This window comes from Eurytemora carolleeae, unplaced genomic scaffold (assembly GCF_000591075.1).
Source record: "Eurytemora carolleeae unplaced genomic scaffold, Eaff_2.0 scaffold921, whole genome shotgun sequence".
Classification (NCBI taxonomy): Eukaryota; Metazoa; Arthropoda; class Copepoda; order Calanoida; family Temoridae; genus Eurytemora; species Eurytemora carolleeae.
In genome coordinates, this window is record NW_019396834.1 from 90,371 (window position 1) to 112,604 (window position 22,234).

General features: G+C 31.0%; 2 protein-coding genes and 1 long non-coding RNA gene across 3 annotated transcripts in view; 2 read left to right on the plus strand and 1 right to left on the minus strand.

Moving 5' to 3' along the window:
- Positions 1–3,374: 3,374 nt before the first annotated feature.
- LOC111709204 (uncharacterized) lies at positions 3,375–16,952 on the plus strand. Its single transcript, XM_023482820.1, has 19 exons — positions 3,375–3,733; positions 4,101–4,206; positions 4,297–4,444; positions 5,036–5,081; positions 5,258–5,379; positions 6,648–6,705; positions 7,240–7,335; positions 7,505–7,588; positions 7,840–7,978; positions 8,664–8,708; positions 10,322–10,423; positions 10,502–10,566; positions 11,431–11,531; positions 12,735–12,792; positions 12,927–12,968; positions 14,387–14,467; positions 15,091–15,165; positions 16,257–16,303; positions 16,723–16,952. The coding sequence occupies exons 1-18, from the start codon at positions 3,683–3,685 to the stop codon at positions 16,287–16,289; spliced, it is 1,452 nt and encodes a 483-aa protein (XP_023338588.1). The 5' UTR covers positions 3,375–3,682; the 3' UTR covers positions 16,290–16,303; positions 16,723–16,952.
- A 3,766-nt stretch (positions 16,953–20,718) lies between these two features.
- The window catches only part of LOC111709207 (tropomodulin), a gene marked incomplete in the record, with an annotated part of 8,455 nt that continues 6,939 nt past the window's right edge, over positions 20,719–22,234 (plus strand). The window contains 1 exon segment of the mRNA XM_023482821.1: positions 20,719–20,774. Coding sequence (XP_023338589.1) covers positions 20,768–20,774 — 7 coding nt within the window.
- On the minus strand, positions 21,499–21,969 carry LOC111709208 (uncharacterized). The gene is made up of 3 exons (XR_002766811.1): positions 21,903–21,969; positions 21,763–21,816; positions 21,499–21,516 (listed from the first exon to the last, which is right to left on the minus strand). It is a non-coding gene; the product is annotated as an uncharacterized LOC111709208 (long non-coding RNA).

Consider the following 22,234-nt stretch of genomic DNA (forward strand, 5'->3'; position numbering starts at 1 on the left):
GGGGGGGGGGGGGTGGACCACGCCCCCATGTGCCCCACCCCTCTTGTATGATGAAATGGAAGGAATACTCGCGCGCTTGGCTGCGCTTATAATTCTCAGTATTCTCGAACCCCTTTTCATATCAAAAGAGCCATTTTGAATGTTTTGCGTCATGTTTTTCATATTGCTAAATGTTTTTTGAATATTTGAACTTTGCACAAGGAGTTAGAAAAACGAATTGACAAATGTCCATTAATTGGTTTCTGCATTTTCATTTATGCTTAAAATGACGTCTACAAAAATCCCCCTCTTCTTTAAATGTACATGTTAACCTTTATGTTCAATGATAAGGAGTCTGTACAATTCCCCTGTACAAACTGTCCATCAGCATTCTATACTCTACCCTTTCTCCGTGTATATAGCAAAATATTCGTAAACTATCTGTATATAGCAAAATATTCGTAAACTACCTGTATATAGCAAAATATTCGTAAACTACCTGTATATAGCAGAATATTCGTAAACTACCTGTATATAGCAAAATAAAGAATTCTTTACATCATGATGTCCATGCACTTAATAAAGGGACTGTTGTTGTAAGTTCAAGTCACCCTTTAATGAAAGATGGACAGTTGCCCGAGGAAGTTACGTGCACTTGCCGCGTTGAATTACAAGAAGAGAGAGATTAGTATATATTTTAGGGTTAGGCTGGGTTAAGACACTTTTTGGGCCGAGTGCTGCAGCTAGGACAGGCTAGGGGGCCAAGGACCGCGGCAAGGACAGGAAATGGGGGCCGAGCGCTGCAGCTAGAGCCGGCTCTCTCTCTGTCTTATAACTCAACGTGGCATGCACACATAACTTTCTTGGGCTGCAGCCTGAAAGAGGACCATAGCAGATTCTTAACGGTGCCCTTTACACCCGTATCTGTTTCAACAATGGAAAAGATATCATCGTTTTGCTAGATTAAAAAGTTCTTGCAGTTTTCTCCATGGTTTATGTTGGAAGAAATTCGCGAGCCAATCATTAAAGAATTTACAATTGCAGTAAATTATTTTAAAATTTTTTGGATATATCAGGTATTATCAATCGGACAAAGATTTTAAGAACACCATTGTGAATCGGATGTCACTCTAAAAAAAGGGCTATCTTTAATATTGGATATATATATACAGTAATATAGAAGGATACTGATAAATAGTTCGATATACAGTGTGAGAAATAAATAAATAAATTAGTAGCGGGTAGGATAGATAGATAGATAGATAGATAGATAGATAGAGCGAGGAAGATATAGTTTTGTTGCAGGCAGTAGTGCTTGGTTTCTCCTGGTTTATACCTGTAGTTTCAGGCAAACTGCACACCTATGAAGTTCTATAGATTATATACCTTACTGCACTATAATAGGCAATTTGAGTTTATCAAGGTTTGGAAAACAAAGGAGGCGAGGGGGAGGGGCAAACTCGATTTAAGAAAATTAGGAAAGTTGTACTTAAAAAAATGGCACGCAGTGAGAGAGAGGATACAATAATTGACCCCCACCTTCCCTTCTTTTGTAGTTGCACTTTATACCGGGCCAATAAATATAGAAACATACTATATCTAAATAAGGTAGTTTATAGTGTTCCAGCAAATGTGCACGGGGGAATTTAGAACCCGGGGTTGGGGGTCTGTGGTTAAATAACCTGAGGAGGGGGAAATGTACGCCCCCCCCCCATAGCTACGCCTATGGCACTTTACACCTAGAACTTTAGTAATTTATCTTGACAAATTGTGAATTGGAATTTAAAAGACTTCAATGCATAATAGAGAAGTATCGTTTAGTTTATATTTTCCCTAGTTGATTTATTATTATTGACACTCTTTGACCGCTGCATGTTGTTTATAAAGAAAATATGTTTTCTTGGTTCTAAAATAATTTATTGGATGTTTCATCTTATCAATTCTGTTAGATCAAGTTGTTAAATTTAGTTTCAAACATTACAAACAACAAACTGAAAACATTACAAATTTTGGAGAAAATTTCAATTCTTTTATTGTTCAATCTGTTTAAGTAAAATGAATATTTTTACTCTCCTCCTCTCGATCATCTTCTTATCTTTTTCTTTTTAATCGTATTCGAAACTTTCTTTTTTTCCCATGTGTCTTGAAAACTCCCAAAGTTTACCCTTTGACCCTACCTCCCTCCCCCCCTCCCAGCAACTGTAAAATTTATTTTGAGTCATTCAACCCTGGGTTCTATGGGGAGGGGGGGGGGGGCAGTATATAGAAGCAGGTAGAGCTCTAGATCAGAGACTTTAACGAGTGAAAGCGTTGCAGAAACATTTTATATCAGATAGACGAGTTTTCTAATAAATGCACAATACATTACTTAAAGGGAGTGTTCACTTATTTGAAAATATACATGATACTCCAATTTACTTATGGAAAATCTAATCCCTTTAAGATGTCTCTCCGTGCCTGAAAGAGCGATAATTTAAAAGGATAAAATCGGGGTTTTTTTCGTTATAAATATTCATACTCCGAAGTGAAATCGATATTCTTGTATTTTTCCCTGGATTCTTTGTAGTTTAACTCGTGTTTGAATTGTAAACTCAATTTTTCTAATACATCATGATGGTTCGGCAAAATTTCAATTCCTTCCCAGTTTTTCGGGATGGTTTTTGATTTCTAGATAGAAAAATTATGTCTTTATTAATCATATTGAGAGGCATGCCTGATTCACAACGATAGCGTTCATACCTTATTCTAATCAATTATTGTACAAATAACGTTGTTTTACCATTGGTAATGTCTCCATTGATTCTGAAGCAAGATTCGCGCAAGTTACTTTTGCAGAGAACCCATAAATGAAAATTAGCAGGTTTTAAGAACAAAAACATGGATATGTAATTCATGATTGATTGGACAAAGCTTTGGGGACATCCCACTCAATGAGAGGTCTTTTAAAATTACGTTTCCAGTCACTTTACAGGATACAGATTGTGAACCATTGATGGTGGTCCTTTTATTCAATGATTACTGCAAATGTATTCGTCGAATTCGGAGTTGGCCTAAATATTTCATTTCCCTTTTCCCTCCATTAAACTTAATGTGGGAGTTTGTTATGATTTACTTAAATTAGATATAAATTGTATATCTGACACCAAAATATTTTGTAATTTTGCCATTTTCACGTTAACCCAGAGTATAGACAATTATAGAAAAGGTTTCCTTATTTATATTATTCAAAGGGACTGTAAAGGTAAAATGAAAGGGGGTGTAGGATAAAACCTGAGAACCTCAGGCATTGAACGATACATATAAGACATCTATCTGATATTCCTGTTTCGAGAAATTGATATAAAACTGTGTCAAAATTATACCAAAATATATTTATATGAAATTTTTTATAAAAGTAGTAGGTTTAAAATTTGTTTGGTCTACTTTCAGAAAAATGCATTTCTTTCTCTAGCTTGAATTTTAAAACTGGAATTGGAAGGACCTGTAGCAAACAAACACACATAAAGATTTCAGATCTAACCTCCTGGTTTTACAGTTTCAAAGCTCAAATCTAAATTTGAAGAATGCAAATTTATGTTTCTGCAAACTTCAGTCTAGACGCAAACTAAAGAAGAAGCAGAAGTGATATTAAATAAAAATATTGTGAAAAATAAATTTAAAAAAACTTATTTTTAAAATTGTGAGTTGTAATAAATTTTGGAAAATGGTGACTTTTCAGCGAATGAGAGAGGATTTTGACGATTTATCAAATCAGGTAATTTTTTATAACTTTTTTTAAATCTTTTGATTTTTTAAATTTTCTAAATTTTTCTATTTACAATTTTCTTAAAATATTTATTTGGTCCAACACAGCAAGAAAGTACGTTAAATAAAAATTCAAAAAAACTTTTCATTGTTATTTAATAGATCTTTATGTGAAGTACATTTTTTGGTAAATTGTCCAAGACTTGAAAGTGAAGAGTGAAGAAATTCCATTTTAATGTTCCTCTAAATTTCATGAAAACCTTTCTCAACGGACTTCAATCGTGCAACAGGAAGGCAATATTTGCAGACAGAAACGCGAACACTCCCTTTAACTTTTAAGTCATATTTAACTGTTGTAAGGATTAATAATTAATTAGGTGAGCGCGAAGGTTCCTGGCCGTCCTGTTTTCTGGTTGATTATATCCGTTTCACTAGTTCTTATTCTTCTTATAGGATTCGGGATAGGGTTCGGGTCCAGGGCAGGTACTACCATTATTATTCCCATAATCAAAAAAGTATTAATATATGGATATATACTGTTGTTGGAAGTATTATTACATTATTATTATCTAGGAGGATATTGTAGTGGTGCTGCAGGGTGTAGTGAAGGATCTCTACCTGTTTATTATTTTTTATCAAATAAAAGTGAGAGCTGCCCCGCCCTATATGGGGAACGCCTCTTGACAACCCTGGCAGAGGGAAACAGCTTTGAAGGATTAAGGAAGGGATCAATAATTTCGTCAAGAATTATTATTTTCATTTTTCTGTTATTTAGGAATTAAAATCTTAAACTTACTTGAAGGAATTTTCAGCAACGATATGTGAAAGAGGTCGCCAATATTTTTCTATAAATTTTCTCAATTTTATTTCTTTGTCTTTGCTTAAATCTGCAAAATGAATTTACAGAGTACCTCAAATAAAAATGATATCCGTAAGCTGGTATTTGTGTCCAAATTATGCTGGCAAATGGAATCCCGATAAAGGCCAAGGCTAGTCACCGTAATAATTCATGTAACAATTTAACAAATAATAACTTTTTTAATTTACTTAACCTGTTTCTAAACAACAAATTAAATAGCGGTAAATTTTTTACAATTTTTTCATCCGGGTTATTAAATAATAATGAATTTTTTTTCATCTACTGACTGAAGCAAAATATTACAAAAGACTATTCGCTTTAATTTAAAAATTGTACACCGTAAAAAAATATTTCATTGGTATTAAATGAATCCTCAAAATTTGCTCTATAATACTGCATTCAGCCGGTCACTCCAGTTCAGGCAGTTTTTATAATGATTCCCCACTATTGCAGTGTAAATCTGCAATGTTCTGGGGATTATGTACCCTTCCCTCTACAAGTAAGTAAAATTATAACATTTGAAATAATTTAGGAAACATTGTGTTATTTATTTGGTGTTAACAGATTCATGATAGAACGATGATTTTCCCCCGGATTGGCTGAATTATGCTACATAATACAAATTATGTAAATTTTATTAAAATCTTATTTTTGTATTTTCTTTAAATTGTTTAGGTTAAATGTATGAGGCGTCAGATAATGAATGGAGAAAGTGTATTGGAGTGGAGCGGACTACCTGTCTGCTATCCAGCTATGCTGGTCACCCCGCTCCATTGGAGCAAGATCAAGCATGCTAGGTTAGTATTTTACTACATTGGAGCAAGATCAAGCATGCTAGGTTAGTATTTTACTCAAAGAGAATAGAATATATATTAGAGTGGAATTTACTAGAAAAAAAGTGTAAAACGGCCATTTTGTTGTACTGTTTCCATACTACAGGTGTACTTCACATATTTGCGCTATATAACCTTTTGGGCCCTGGAATATATTTTTATAAAAAATCTAAAATTAATATTAAAAGAAAACCAAATTATGAAATAGGCTGGTTTCATCATTGACCAATGATCATTTCAAATAGGCTCTATGCCTTTCACTTTACAAACGATGATTTTCCGTTGTAACTATTAATCAAATGATGTTTTTCCTTCACCTAATTCATTTTATAAAGTTTATTTAACAGCTTTAAAGAAAATCTAAATTGAAATGGACAGTCAAGGGAACATACTGTATTAATGTACTCTACTGCATATAATTTGTGCAAATTTACATGATTTGTACACTTTGAACTCCCTTTCAGGCTGAAAGGGACTGAAAAAATTCATACCGAGGGATTGTCTAAATTCCATTCTAATAAATATTCTATTCTCTAAGATTTTACTACACTGGAGCAAGATCAAGCATGCAAGGTTAGTATTTTAAAACATGCATTGGTGTATTTTTTGTATTTTTTCAAAGTGTGATTATCCAACTAATTGTTTTTTGACAGAACTAGAATGAACTCGATGAGCTTGTGCGTCCTTAGTAACATCTGTTATCCGTAAAATTAGAAAATACTAGAAAAATTGGCTTTAATGCTTGTACTTAGAAGTATAAACAATCTCTCTAATAAAAAAGGCTTACTTGAATATGCTGGATAATGAAATGACAAATATGTAAATCGTAAATTTTGCCGAGTTTCACAGAAACAATTTTAGTTGCATACGTGGCCCAATTCTTGGATAGAATAGTTCCGAGAGTGAGACATTCTTTAAGCATTAAGATTTAACTTTAAGCATTAAGATTTAACTTTAAGCATTAAGATTTAACTTTAAGCATTAAGATTTAACTTTAAGCATTAAGATTTAACTTTAAGCATTAAGATTTAACTTTAAGCATTAAGATTTAACTTTAAGCATTAAGATTTAACTTTAAGCATTAAGATTTAACTTTAAGCATTAAGATTTAACTTTAAGCATTAAGATTTAACTTTAAGCATTAAGATTTAACTTGCAAATCGAAAAATTCAAGACTTTATTTCTAAATAAAATTAATTATTTTTAAATAGACTTAATTGTTTAATGTTTAGATCAGTTTCTTGTGTTGGAAACTCCCAGGAAACAGTCTGTTCCCTGCAATGTGTTCAGGTAAGGATCATTAAACTAAAAGATAGAAAGTTATTAGGAAGTTAATGTTAAAGAAGGTGGAAAATCTTTCCAATGCAAATACTAAGTATTGACTCAGTGCTACATTAACATTAACATTAAGTATTGACTCAGTACTACATTAACATTAACATTAAGTATTGACTCAGTACTACATTAACATTAACATTAAGTATTGACTCACTACTACATTAACGTTAACATTAAGTATTGACGCAGTACTACATAAACAATAAGTATTGACTCAGTACTACATTAACATTAACATTAATTATTGACGCAGTACTACATTAACATTAACATTAAGTATTGACTCAGTACTACATTAACATTAACATTAAGTATTGACGCAGTACTACATTAACATAACATTAACAATAAGTACACCAAAATCATCCAGTATAGCACTTCGGTTATCATCCATATTTATACTTTAAGTTTAAAATGGAAACTGTTTCCAACTTCTTTAGCACAGATTGTTGAATCTTTAAATTTCAATGTTTATTTAATATTTAGGACTATATAGCAGTAGAGCAGAGTAAACATATGTGCCAGGACATTCCGTGCCGGGCCTGGACTCCTGAAGGCCGGCAGTGCTACTTCTGTGACCAGGAACCAAATTTAATTAATTGGAAAGGTCCTTAAACTACATACAGCTGGTTCAAATCCTGAATCACTCATTAAAATATTTATGAATCTTTAAATTTGAATCAATGATTCATGATTTGAACCAGTAGTAGTTAGTTCAGCTACCTCTTCCATTAATTAAATTTGGTCCCAGAACTGTACCGAGCTAGCTGAAGCCAAGGATCCCAAACCTAGTGATTTACTGAGGAAGCTATCCTGTGATGAGGATTGTGAACAGGTATATCACACGCCATTATTCATTTAGAGGGACTCTTCATCTATTTCAGACTAAAAACATTTTTTCATCTGAAGGACTGTACCGACTTTAAGGCAGCTAGTGCAGATTGTACAGTATAATACTTTAAAGACTGTACAGACTGCCAAACGTGACAAACGTGACGTGACAACAGACCAACCAAATGAATCGTCCGATTAACGTGTTTCGCATAATCCTAAAAATAGGTCATAGAAGGACTTTTTTCTTTTTAGATAGTTGTGAGTTCTGATGGAATGGCAGCTGTCTGGCAGAATAAGAGAACCGGAATATTCCGGTTTATCGGGGAGCACAACGGTAGACCGGTTTATCAAAACAATGCAACCAAGGAGTATCTTTACTACACTTTTACAGGTGCAAATATTTATTTTTTAATTAAATGCAATTAAATCAATAAAATAAAATGTAAAATTAGTAAAATTAAGTTCTTAAATGTTTACTAATGGAATTTTGATGTTTATTTAAATTTTAATTGATGTCATTTTTTGTTTTCCTCTGTTTTTGTACTATAAATTACCGTTGATTTTTCATCTCTAAGAAAGTGTTAACCCTCATAATAAACCATTTATCTAAGAAATATTGGAGATGATATCTTTGTTTTTCTATCAATTCTTACAAAATTATGTAGTTTCTTAGCAAAGGTTTTAAAGGGATTTTTATTTTTTATATTCTGTAGATTTAGTTACTTTAAAATTTGTTAACAGTCCCTTTAGACTCAAAAGAATTGCAGTACACTTGCCTCGAAATGAATTTTCTAATCCTTGTATTCTAAACAACTTGATATTTTAAGCTTTAACAATTTGAAACAAAAGAATTTATAGTTTTAAATATCAAAGACGTATGACAACAGGGTTGCAAATGTACATATATATTTAAATATCCCACTCAATTTTTAATAAATTTATAAGTTTTGGAAAACAATAGAATAAACATTTTCCCAAAAGTTTTTCCAAAAATCCGAACAAAACAAAAATTTTGAAAATGTTATCCAAAACATTAACTATTCCGGTGTTTTTTACTCACCCTGCATATATTTTAGGGGCAGAATGGTTGGTTGGACCAGACTTCAGGAAACCCCATGCAGGTGGGATAGACAAAAAATTTTAAAGAATAAAAAAATTATGTATTGCAGTTTAATTCTTATTTCATACAAATATTTAAACAAACTCAATGAAAGTTAAATTCTAAATTACAATTCCAGTGTGAGAAAATTTATATTTCTATCTACAAAAGAACAGAAACATCTAATTTTGTCATCATTTAAAATTGATAACAAAAATGTTGTTAGTTTTTGTATATTTCATAATTACAATACAGCAACCTTTTTCAGAATCTCTGTCCAAAAATCAATTTATATGTCATTGACTTAATTTCCCTGAGAAGGGTTGCAGTAACATATATTTAGGTTTTCTAGTAGTTCACAAGTCACATTACCTCATAAGGAAATGTTAAAGCTGATCTAAATTTAAAAATATTGCTTTCGTCAAAAAATTTTTTTTTTGTATCTAGGTATCCAAGTATTCCAGAGCCATGATAAAACCATGTTTATATCTAGGTATCCAAGTATTCCAGAACATGATAAAACCATTTTTGTATCTAGGTATCCAAGTATTCCAGAACCTGATAAAACCATGTTTATATCTAGGTATCCAAGTATTCTAGAACGATGATAAAACCATGTTCGTATCTAGGTATCCAAGTATTCCAAAACCATGATAAAACCATGTTTGTATCTAGGTATCCAAGTATTCCAGAACCATGATAAAACCATGTTTATATCTAGGTATCCACGTATTCCAGAACATGATAAAACCATGTTTATATCTAGGTATCCAAGTATTCCAGAACATGATGAAACCATGTTTGTATCTAGGTATCCAAGTATTCCAGAACGATGATAAAACCATGTTTGTATCTAGGTATTCAAGTATTCCAGAACCATGATAAAACCATGTTTGTATCTAGGTATCCAAGTATTCCAGAACGATGATAAAACCATGTCTGTATCTAGGTATTCAAGTATTTCAGAACGATGATAAAACCATGTTTGTATCTAGGTATCCAAGTGTTCCAGAACAATGATAAAACCATGTTTATATCTAGGTATCCAATTCCAGAACGATGATAAAACCATGTTTATATCTAGGTATCCAAGTATTCCAGAACATGATAAAACCATGTTTGTATCTAGGTATTTAAGTATTCCAGAACGATGATAAAATCATGTTTGTATCTAGGTATCCAAGTATTCCAAAACCATGATAAAACCATGTTTGTATCTAGGTATTCATGCATTCCAGAACCATGATAAAACCATGTTTATATCTAGGTATCCAAGTATTCCAGAACGATGATAAAACCATGTTTGTATCTAGGTATCCAAGTATTCAAGAACCATGATAAAACCATGTTTATATCTAGGTATCCAAGTAAAGTATTCCAGAACCTGATAAAACCATGTTTGTATCTAGGTATCCAAGTATTCCAGAACATGATAATACCATGTTTGTATCTAGGTATCCAAGTATTCCAGAACCTGATAAAACCATGTTTATATCTAGGTATCCAAGTATTCCAGAACATGATAAAACCATGTTTGTATCTAGGTATTCAAGTATTCCAGAACCTGATAAAACCATGTTTATATCTAGGTATCCAAGTATTCCAGAACCATGATAAAACCATGTTTGTATCTAGGTATCCAAGTATTCCAGAACGATGATAAAACCTGCCCAGAGCGCCATGGTGGAGATAACATTACTAAACTGTACATAGATTCCAGCAAACCAGTCCCACTAGGTATTTATATACTTGGTATTTAATTATCACAAAAATGTCAAAAAGTAAATCTTTTTTATTTAACAATTATCTTTCCAGGGGACAGTATGTGGCAAAATGATACAACAATATCTTTTCAGTGTTACAAACCAAACTTTTTAAAGGTAACATTTTAAATTTTGTTGATTTTCTGGTTCTAACGGAAAATTTGGCCTTTTATCAGAAATCCATAAGTTCAAATCAAATCAAATTTTAATAAGGCTAAAAGAGATTTTTTTGCAGAAAATGCTAAATTTTTCATGAATTATGTGCGTATTTTGGCGTTAAAGATTGAAGATAATCTGATATGGGACGCTCTGTAAATGCCAAACTTCTTAAGGTTTGGATCAACGAGGTTATAGAATACAGAGTGATGATGCACGCTAATCCTTTACTAATTGTACAGGCCATGTACTCCACTTTTAAAGGTCAATCTGTATATTGCAGTACTCGGGGTGATTTCTGAAAATATTTATCTTTATTTAAGCAGAAATAGGTGTTCAACCAAAAAAAATCAATAAAACTGTAGACGTACATAATTTTAACTTTTCCGTTAAATAGAAGGAACGAGATAATTTTCTTTTTGAAAGTAGATTATTTTGATTGTATTTCTTTGGAAAGTGACTTGCGGAGTTTGCTAATGAAACAATGGAGAAAATTATCAGAATTCAGCATTGTTCCATAACTTTTTACTATAAGGACTTCTATAGCATTTTTTATTGAAATGTCGATTGCGTATCCTGTTAGGAGAATTTGTTTTTCCATTTGACTATTGCAATCCACTGTTCTTTTATCGTTTGTAGGATTACATTTTCACAGAAAGAAGTACTATTGCATTCTTTTAAAAAAGTACACTACAAATGTACAAGTGTACAGATTACAAAGTGTACAACACATTTACAGAGTACAAGGTGTACAACATATATACTGTTTAGACAACAAGCTGTAAGTTTAAAGGGTACCAAGTGTAAAACACATGTACTATTTAGACAACAAACTGTAAGTGCACAGAGTACAAGGTGTACAACACCGTGTATGAGACGGGTATGGAGGTTCCTACCCAAGTTGATTACTTCAGCGGAATATACAGGTAAATACAGTGGTATCCAATATACAGGTAAATACAGTAGTATCCAATATACAGGTAAATACAGTAGTATCCAATATATAGGTAAATACAGTGGTATCCAATATACAGGTAAATACAGTGGTATCCAATATACAGGTTAATGCAGTGGTATCCAATATACAGGTAAATACAGTAGTATCCAATATACAGGTAAATACAGTGGTATCCAATATACAGGTTAATGCAGTGGTATCCAACATACAGGTAAATACAGTGGTATCCAATATACAGGTAAATACAGTGGTATCCATTATACAGGTAAATACAGTGGTATCCAATATACAGGTAAATACAGTGGTATCCAATATACAGGTAAATACAGTAGTATCCAATATACAGGTAAATACAGTGGTATCCAATATACAGGTAAATACAGTGGTATCCAATATACAGGTAAATACAGTAGTATCTATTATACAGGTAAATACAGTAGTATCCATTATACAGGTAAATACAGTGGTATCCAATATACAGGTAAATACAGTGGTATCCAATATACAGGTAAATACAGTGGTATCCAATATATAGGTAAATACAGTAGTATCCAATATACAGGTAAATACAATGTAAATAACAACGATGGTCGTCTCTGCACTTGAAAAAAAATCAAACTGTCATTAAAAATTTTAGATTAAACTGCCGTTCAGAATGTTGTAAATATTTAAATCTCTAAAACTTTTAATTTCCCAGTTAAAACTTACAAGATTCCTGAAGGCATTCTAATTAAAGAAAAGGACAGAGCAGACAATCACTTTTCACTACGCTTTATTTTGGACATAATCGTATTTTTTATTTTCATCCAAATAATTTTAATCATATAAAATTCTAAATAAAAAAACATGCTGGAAATAAATATACTAATTTTATTTTGTTATTTACTTTAATTTGTTAATTAGTTTAGTTTCCTGTATTGTTTGAGACATTTGTTTAATTAGTTTAGTTTCCTGTATTGTTTGAGACATTTGTTTAATTAGTTTAGTTTCCTGTATTGATTGAGACATTTGTTTTATTAGTTTAGTTTCCTGTATTGATTGTGACATTTGTTTTATTAGTTTAGATTCCTATATTGATTGACACGTTTTTGAAGCCTAAAACTATATTGATTGGAGATTTATTAGTAAAAATAATTTTTTTTTCATAAAAAACATGATTTTTTACTTTCAGCAAAGAGGAGAATACAGATAATACTTTTGGGCTTCTAGCTCCTTTATATATTAATAAGGTAAAATATATACTTTTGGGCTTATAGCTCCTTTATATATTAATAAGATAAAATATATATACTTTTGGACTTCTTATCTCAGGAAAAAGTTTTGTTTTTATTTTTCTAAAACTTATCTTTTTTGTTTATTTTAGGAAAAGAATCTGTATCTATTCTCTCACCATATTGCGGGGAAAGTAAGTACACTTATATTTTTTGAGAAAATTTTACATAAGTCAAACAAAGCAGCTAAGTTTTTGCCACAACCTCAAATTTTCTAATCTTATATCTATACAATCTGTTGGTGTAAATCTGTGATTGTTATACTTAGACTATTTGATCTAACAGAATTCAAAGTTTAAAATATTAATGTTAGACAACATCGGGTTGCAAAGATATACGGTGAAAATGTAGAGTTTGTGACAAAAACTTATTTCCTTGTAAAAAGGAATTCTTTTTAAAGGGAGTGTTCGCAAAAAATGAAAGGGGATATAGGCTTACGGCGAAAAATAATCATTTTTGATCGCTACTAATCTTACTTCTACGCTAAGTTTTTCAGTATGAGTAGTTTTTAACATTTTTCTCCTTATAGACGCAACAGATAGAAGTAAAATTAGTAGTGATTAAAATGAGATTATTTTTCGCCGTAAGCCTGCATCCCCTTTCATTTTTCGCGAACACTCCCTTTAAGAGAAGAATTCCTTTTTACAAGGAAATAAGTTTTTGTCACAAACTCTTCATTTTCAACGTATATCTTTGCAACCCGATGTTGTCTAACATTAATATTTTAAACTTTGAATTCAGCTTTCAAATCACTATTAAAAGTTAATCGATATTTATGATGATGTGTTTTTCAGCTAAATTAGTCCGGGTTTTATCAAAATTGTCCAACTTTTATTTATTATTTAAAAGTCATCAAATAAAACGAATTAACCTTCTAAAATTAAATACTCATTTATCGTGAAGCAAATAATTTTATAGCTTGTAAAATATTTAGTGTTTATAGTTTATATTGTGTAGTATTTAACCTAGGATCGAGCCCTACAAAAATGACTTTTTAAACAGAGAGGTCAGATTTAATGAATAGTAAGAATTAAAGGATGTGGCTAGAATAACTACTTTTCTAGAACATTCTTGACGCCAAACATGTTGAAAAAAAAATCTAGAAAAAAATGGACCAAAGAAAAATTTCATGAAGAATCTGCATTTTACGCGTAATAAATGAATTACTATAAATTTCGTAAAAATATTAATAAATTCTACATTCTATACATAATCTGCACCTGGAGTCATCAGCATAATCAAAACATAAATATAAACACTGTTAAAGTAGTTCAACTTTCCATTGTTAGTTCAACTACTTCTTGCTGATCTTGAGATTGAGATCTTAAATGTTTTCAATCATTATCCATCTTCTTATTGAAGAGCTATTGAGAAGAATTTAATTTTTTGAATTTCTTATATTTTATAGAATGAATTCTCTTTTCTTATACTTGTGCGAAAAATCCAAACTGGAGAAACCATGAGGCCACAAAGTCCTACCAGTAATGTCGCATAAATTTGACCTTCTCCCTATGTCTAGTTTACAATGACATTAATAGAGTTTCCCCCCAAGGTTTGGCAGATGTCGGATAAGATGACGACAACTCCATTGAGAGGAATATTCTCCCGGACTCCGGCCTGTCCAGACTCAGAGGTTAGATATTTATTTACAAACATGTAAGTGTACTGCAGCTTCTGGGAGATATGCAAACATTCTATAGTTTTAGCAGCACTAAATCAATCTTCTATCTATAATATATACTTTAGTTGTATGTCTGTTTGTCCGTTTGTGTCCAATAAACGTCAACGGCTAAACCGATCGGGGCCAAATTTTTTTGTGGAACCTCGCGTGATATAAATGATCGAATTTTCAAAGATTTTCTCCTGACGAAATTCGATTTTTTTTGAAAATTTTGAAAATCCAAGACATTTATTTTGAAATCCGCAAATTTTTTTGTTTTGTTTTACTATGTTCTCAAAGAAAAAAACTGTTTGCAAATGAAATAGAAGATGGGCGCGAAGCGGCCTAAAAGTCTAGTTTATATATACTTTGCATGCTTTTTATATGGACCGTCAAAATTTCAACTGGAAAAAATGTCGACATTTTTGTTTGGAAATCCGCCAGTTTAAATTTTTAAAAATTTGCGACAGTTTTAGCCTAGTAATGTGTAAATTTTCCAGAATTCTAACTTTAGCGACATTATTTTTTCATCTTACAAAAACATGATTGTAAATTATAACAATATTAATTATAGTAAAAATAATAATAATATTTAGGATATAAGTTGGGAATGGTATAATCTAACCACCCCAACAGGACAACAGCTTTATGTGGAGGATTATCACATTAAGGAAATTATTCGAAATAATTAAAAATTTACTATTTTTTCGATAGAGTATCATCTCGTCGAATTCCAGAAAATGTAGCGCTTGATTTTTATAGTTAGGGCCGCAACCTAAATTGGCTTGTAAGCACCAAGGACTAGGGATGAATGAAATCGAATGCAAATTGCATGAATTTCCGGAAATTTTTGCTTATGAACCAGAAAAAAAAATTATTATTGTTATTTTAATTATTTAATTTTTAACCCTTGAACACTTCAACATCTTCAACACTTCAACGCTTGAAAACTTCAACACTTGAAAACTTCAACACTTGAAAACTTTAACACTTGAAAACTTCAACACTTCAACACTTGAAAACTTTTACGCTTGAAACCTTTAACACTTCAACACTTGAAAACTTCAAAGCTTGAAAACTTCAAAGTTGGAAAACTTCAAAACTGAAAAACTGAAAAACTCCATGACAAAAACATTTAAAAATCTAAACTTTTATTATTTCAGTAAAAAAAATTCTTCTATTAAAAATATCAAAGGATGCAATTATGCATTTGAATCTTTCATATCGCTCTTAAATGTCCTTGGTTTGTTGTGGTTGAGTGTCTTGGTATGTATGTATTGCTATATCAATTTTAAAGAGAGAAAACATGGTATAGCATTAATATATGTTTCGTTATCAACCCGAATAAAGGATTAGTAAATAAATATTTAAACATAACACTGCATAAACTGGTTTTAGGGCTCGGCCCGGATTAGACGAGATGATACTATATCTTTTTTTCTTTTTATATAATTTCTAAAATTAGAAATTTCTGTTTTCGTTTGAAGAAAATTAAGATTTGTCATTAAATTGTAATTATTTTTCTAGTTAAGATGACATTTTCTAGAAAAGCCCGTAGGATTAAAATATGAGAAATAACTATTTTTATTTGCAATCTTGAAATGCTACTATAGAAACAAGTTTTTCATTAAAAAAAAGTGACTTAACTGATTACGTAAAATTATCATCACATTTATAAATGCTTTAATATTCTAACAAAAACATAAATATCTCCAAAAAATGTAAATCAGAATTATCTGAATATTGAATAATTATTCTGCAGGTTAAATGTATTTCACATGGGCATGGAGCATGATTGAGCAAAACCAGGTAATAATTTAGCAAAATGAAATACTCAAGATTATTTTCTAGTCAGTGACTATTTCTTATTTTTAAGTGATTATTTGCGCATGAAGAATTGCGGAAATTATGAGAATTGAACACAAGCACGATAAACGATGATATTTTCAAAATTAATGATCATAAATAGGTTTATAGGGTACTGTAGTAAACGGGCATGTCCCCTTTTAAACAGAGGGACACTGGAAATTAAAATGTCCGGTTATTAAATAACATTTATTTTTTAAGATTTATTTACACTGGTAAACACAAATTTCAAAATTAAAATTACAATTTTGGGAAATATTTTATAATTTAGAAGTTCTAAGTTTGATGTTTATTTTATTTTATAGAAGTTTTTACAAGATTCTTATCATTCTTTGATTGATAATAAAAATCCTATGTTTTAGGTTTTCCAAGAAAGAAAATGCTTAACGAAAGAAAATTACAAACATATCACCATGAACATGATGAAACTAAAACAAAAATTTATTTCGGCATTAAAAAAGCTAGACAGGGATATGGAAACTAGGTCTGTTAAATGACATTAAAACATGGAGACTGGGTTTGCTTACATTTTGTATCAGGACAGCTCAGGAACTTGTATTTATTGTGAACGACAAGAAATATTTTTAAACAAAGTTATATTTCTCTGAGAACAGTGTTGAAAACTTTAGAATGATGGATATCAAGATTAATGCTTAAACTCCTGGTTTTACTAAACCCGAGATTACTTTAATATGCATTCGATATCCAAGGAAGAAGTATAAAATGTTAAGATGTACTCTTTAACTTTTATTAATCCCGATATCCATCATTCTAAAGTTTCCAGCTCAGAGCTGGGAACTTTAGAATGGTGGATATCAAGATTAACGCTTAATCCTCTCTTTTTGCTAATCTTGAAACTAACATAATCTGGCGATTATGTTAGTCTCGAGATTAAATATTTAGATCAACAAATTTGATTCTACGAAGGCCAGATTTGTTCGTTTTCTTGACTGGAAGGGCCTTCACTTAATTTCTCACCCATTTATTTATTAATACATTAGTTAAAATTGGTTTAAAAAAATCTCGAACCTATTATTGTATATTTTTCTTCGCTGATTAATTTGCAAAATGGCCGACGACAAATGCTTTATTAAATAGAAATTGCGGATTTCTATTATGGGATAGAATTTATTTTCAAGGCTGTCATTGGTCATTACAATTTACGAACTATATTTCTACACTCTTATTGGAGAAAACAATGTGCAGATATCCAAAGAGAGAGAAAAAGAGTTGATTAAGGACTAAAATGAAAAGTTTCCACAGTGGATATTCAGATTAAGTAGTTGGGATAAAAGGTTATCCATTCTAAAGTTCCCAGCTCTGAGCTGAAAACTTTAGAATGAGATATCCTTAATCATGATCGGTTAATCAATCTGGATATTAATAACAAGAGGAGAACAACCATTATTTAATCTGGAGATTAAGAAAAAGAGAGGATCAAGCATTGATCTCGATATCCACCATTCTAAATTTTTCAGCTCAGGATTAAGTATATCTCAGTGAATAATGAGATAAATGCTTGATCCTCTCTTTTTCTTAATATCGAGACTAATCTAATCTTTTGATAGTATCCTGAAAAGTGTATAGAATTCAACCAAGCAGAGTCGCGTATATGAAGCCTATAAATTTGAAATTTCACGCGCTATTTAAGATTATGTACAGAAACGGTAAGTATACTCTCTAAATTAAAAAAAAAACGGTTTTTGATTTTTCTCTACAATATCCAAGAAAGAACGGTTTAAGAAGAAAATCAAAAGTGTGTCCATTGGATACTCAGATTAAGTAATTGGGATTAAGGATATATCTCATTCTAAAATTTCAGCTCAGGTTACGGTGGCCGGATCAACCATTATTTAGGAAACGTTGATTGTTTACAATAAACCTAGTTCTATAGCTGTCCTATACGTCACAATAGTATGCAAAAACCCCATTCCCCTCTCCTTAAGGGCCAAATATTCATACATTAACAGTCTTTATAGTTCGGGAAAAGACAAGCATAAGGACCTCGTAAAACCTCAATGAAACAAAAAATGAAAGATCCCAGATTTTTCGGACAAATGTCCCCTTTTTCTATTTTGACGTCATGTTTTTCGGACAAATGTCCTCGTTTTTTTAAAGTTTACTGCATATTTTCGAACAAATGTCCTGACGCGGTCCTAATGAGAACCTTCCAAAATTAGCTAACGCTTTGTTATATTACATTCTGGAGTCTAAGACAGGCAAAAAAATTTAAGATTAACGTTTATTTTGCATTTATTCAAATTATGATCTTTTACATATATCTATTGCATATTTCACATTGTGAACAAATGTATCTTTTTGTGTATATTTTGCAAATAAAGAACAATTATAAAAAAGTTAAATGTTTTAATTCGTAACGAATATTGAATTACATGTTTTGAAGAAAAACTGTATGCTGGTGTGTTACTATGTAAAAAAAACATTGTTAAATATGTATTGAATAAAACTGCATGTTGGTTTTATCATATGCATGTATATATCATTAAACACTTTCTCAAAGTTTACTGTTCCTAAAAAGTTTAAAATGGATGGACAACCACCATACAATAAGCAGCGTTCTGCAATAATTTACAGTACACTAGTAGGGTTTAGTGGAGAGTAAAACAACCGACCAAGTGATCTTTAAACCGAAGAAGGTATATGGTACATAAAGGATTAAGTACAGACCAAACATTAAAATATCTAAACGTGGTGTTGTGTAGTGTATAGTCTGTAGTAAATGAATATGTNTAACACAGTTTTATATCAATTTCTCGAGACAGGAACATCAGATAAAACTTTCATGGGTCGCGATCAAGAGCAAAAGTGATTAGCTTTCAGCCTATACCCCCTTACATTTTTCCTTTACAGTCCCTTTAAGAGAATATTTAATGAGTTGAATTTACTCCTAAAAGGGTCATTTTGTCCTGTAGAGAAGATACCACTAAGATAAAGTATGAAAATATGCTAAATTTTTAATCAAAAACAAAGGTCGTAAATATCATCAGTTTGAAATTAGAAAGAAAAACAATAGCCAACTAGCTAAAACACAATTTTAGAAACCCAAACCACAAGAATTTGGGTTTTTGAAGGATTGATGTTCAAGCGCTTTACGTTCCAGATTTTTAAATTGAGTCCTTGCCACAAACTCTGATTTTCTAATCCATATATCTTTGCAACCAAATTTAGGAAATCTTAGATATTTCAAACTATGAATTCTGTAAGAACAAATAATCTATGTTTAAAATATCTAAGGTTTGCAACATCAGGTTCCAAAGATATAAGAATAACACCTGATAATGGTAGAAGGAGGGGCTCACATTCCCTGTTAAACGTTCATATTTCTCATACATATCATGATCTTCAACATTCTCATAAACAGTTCTACACACCTTCTCTTCTTTCAATTTCTCCAGCATTTTATTTTTTGGTGGATTTTTGTATTTTGATCTAGAAGTATTATTGATTTATTACAGTTCACGCACAACCGTAGTACATTTGAATATTAGAGCTGGGCCAACCTTTGCGTCCTAGTCTGGACTGTACCGCCAATTTAAAATTACTAAAGCGGCAGACCAGTGTGAGTTTAAGTTTACTAATGTTGATCATATTTTTTTCATAATCAGGGTCTAAAGAGACTAGTTTTGTGCCCCCCCCTCTCCATATATTTAAAGAGTTATATGTCAGAAAAGTACCGTTCAATGAATGTTTTCTATGAATTTATTGTTTTCATTTTTTTATAGATTCTCCAATTTGCAATTCTCTAATATTTTAATTTGTTACTTTTGGTTTAATATTTGTTTCGCTTATAAGGCAAGGCTTTTCAAGTTTTCAATATTTCTGAGAATCATGATTTTGATTTTGATCTTTAATTTTGATCAAATTATAATTTAAATGTTTTTAAACATGTATAATTTGTACTTATAAACTATGAACTATATAATTGAATCCATTTGTTCTATATATTGCACTGTAGTCTGTAGTATCCCCTTCGAGACTGTTAACTGTATGAAGTACTGAGGGAAAATTGATCAAACTTTTATTGATATTGGTTTGTTCTTCAGATCAAAATAACACAAATTTCGTAAGATCAATAAATTTTTTTCCGACAAAAATTTAGATACAGACGTGGATTGTGGTCGGTTTACCGTCTAAACATGCTTTGATATGTTGGAGTAAATATAATATAAGAAGGTGGTTTAAACAAATATTCATGATTTATAATTGCAGTTAAAAAATTTGCATGAGACATAAACAAAGCAACTAGAATAATAACATGAAAACTGAATAAAGACGATAAAAAGACGAATGGACAGAATTTATAAAGAATCTAATGTATTGTCCAGGTAGTGTGCTGCTGCCTAGAAGCCAGCTAACAGACCGGTCAGCCTAAACACACTCAACAATATGTCGGGTAAGCAGGGGATTCAGAAAACATAAAATTTGGTTCGGGGTATCGTGAAATATTGGGATTAACGTACAACATTTTTTTTTTGCGAGAAATTGAAATTTAGATTTTAAATGTTTACACAGTGGGAACTATAAAACTATGAAATAGGAAGACGACTGTTAAATTAAAGTATTTAATATTCGAATGAAAATTAAATATCAAGTGTATTTTTTAGTGTAAATCTAGAGTAGAGACCAATTTACTTAATATATTGATTGTCAAGCTATTTGTAAAACTACCAGTATAAAATTAAGATTGCTATAATGTGGTTTTCCTCACAGTTGTATCCAACCAAAGCTATTTCTTGAACGTAAAATTAAAGCTATTATGAGCTACGTGGTCTCAAAGTCTTGATCGTAATTCTGCATAAAATAAAGTTGGGTTTGCAGTTGAAGTGAAGTAGTGCCGTAATAAAACTATAATACGTTGAAGCAGTATTTTCATTTAGTCTAAAGTAAGTAAAGTAATTTCAAAATCATTCACAAAAATTGTTATGTGTTGTATTAAGAATTCCTTATGTTAAAAACGAAATTTGAATTTTTTAATCGATGTTCAGATATTTTGAATATATAGAAAAAGAATAAATAAATATGCAAGATTATGCACAAATAGATGACATTGATCATTACTCATTACATAACATATTTATCATTTCAGTTATTAGTACGTTATTATTATTATAATAATATCTAAAGTTCCAGGTAACCTAAAATACAGAAATTTAAAAATATTTTCTCGAAAATACTCAACAACAATGATCCTATGCCCCCCCCCCCTCTAAAAAAATGGGGAATATGCTCACTGGTTCAATGCTCAGGAACTTTTAGGAATAAAAATTGAATTGTAAATAAATTTTCTTCGAGGAGGGGTGGGGTTGGTGGGTATTAAATTAAATTTAATGACGTTCTGATTTTTCCATATTGTAGAAATTTATATTTTTATTATTCTTTACCTGTTGTAAATGCTTCTTAGGATATCCTTTAACGACTTTTTTCTCTCAGGGACCCTGCAAAAGATGTTTATAAAGATTAGAGACCAAAATAATAAAAAATTTCAAAATAATTTAAGTTTGTTATAAAATCTAACCGTTACCTCGCTGAGTCCACTTTTCTGCTTGTCAGACCTTTTGCTGTTTGTATATGCTAAAAACAATATTTTCTGCAACTATATTAAAGGGACTGTAAAGGAAAAATGAAAGGGGGTATAGGCTGAAAGCTAATCAGTTTAGTTCTCGATCGCGACCCATGAAAGTTATATCTGATGTTCCTATCTCGAGAAACTGATTTACAACTTTGTCAAATTTATACGAAAATTAATATATATACAATTTTGTATAAAAGTAGTGGGTTTAAAAAGATCAAATTCAGCAAATATGCAACCAATCTGAAAACGATGATATCCCAGAGAAAGCTAATTGTAACTTA

Excerpts from the sequence above, each read along its gene's own strand:
- LOC111709204 (XM_023482820.1), top strand. The coding sequence starts at position 3,683 with ATGGTGACTTTTCAGCGAATGAGAGAGGATTTTGACGATTTATCAAAT. Across the intron at positions 6,706-7,239 it reads GTTCCCTGCAATGTGTTCAG|GACTATATAGCAGTAGAGCA; the intron begins GTAAGGATCATT and ends TTTAATATTTAG. Across the intron at positions 10,567-11,430 it reads ACAAACCAAACTTTTTAAAG|ACAACAAACTGTAAGTGCAC; the intron begins GTAACATTTTAA and ends TGTACTATTTAG.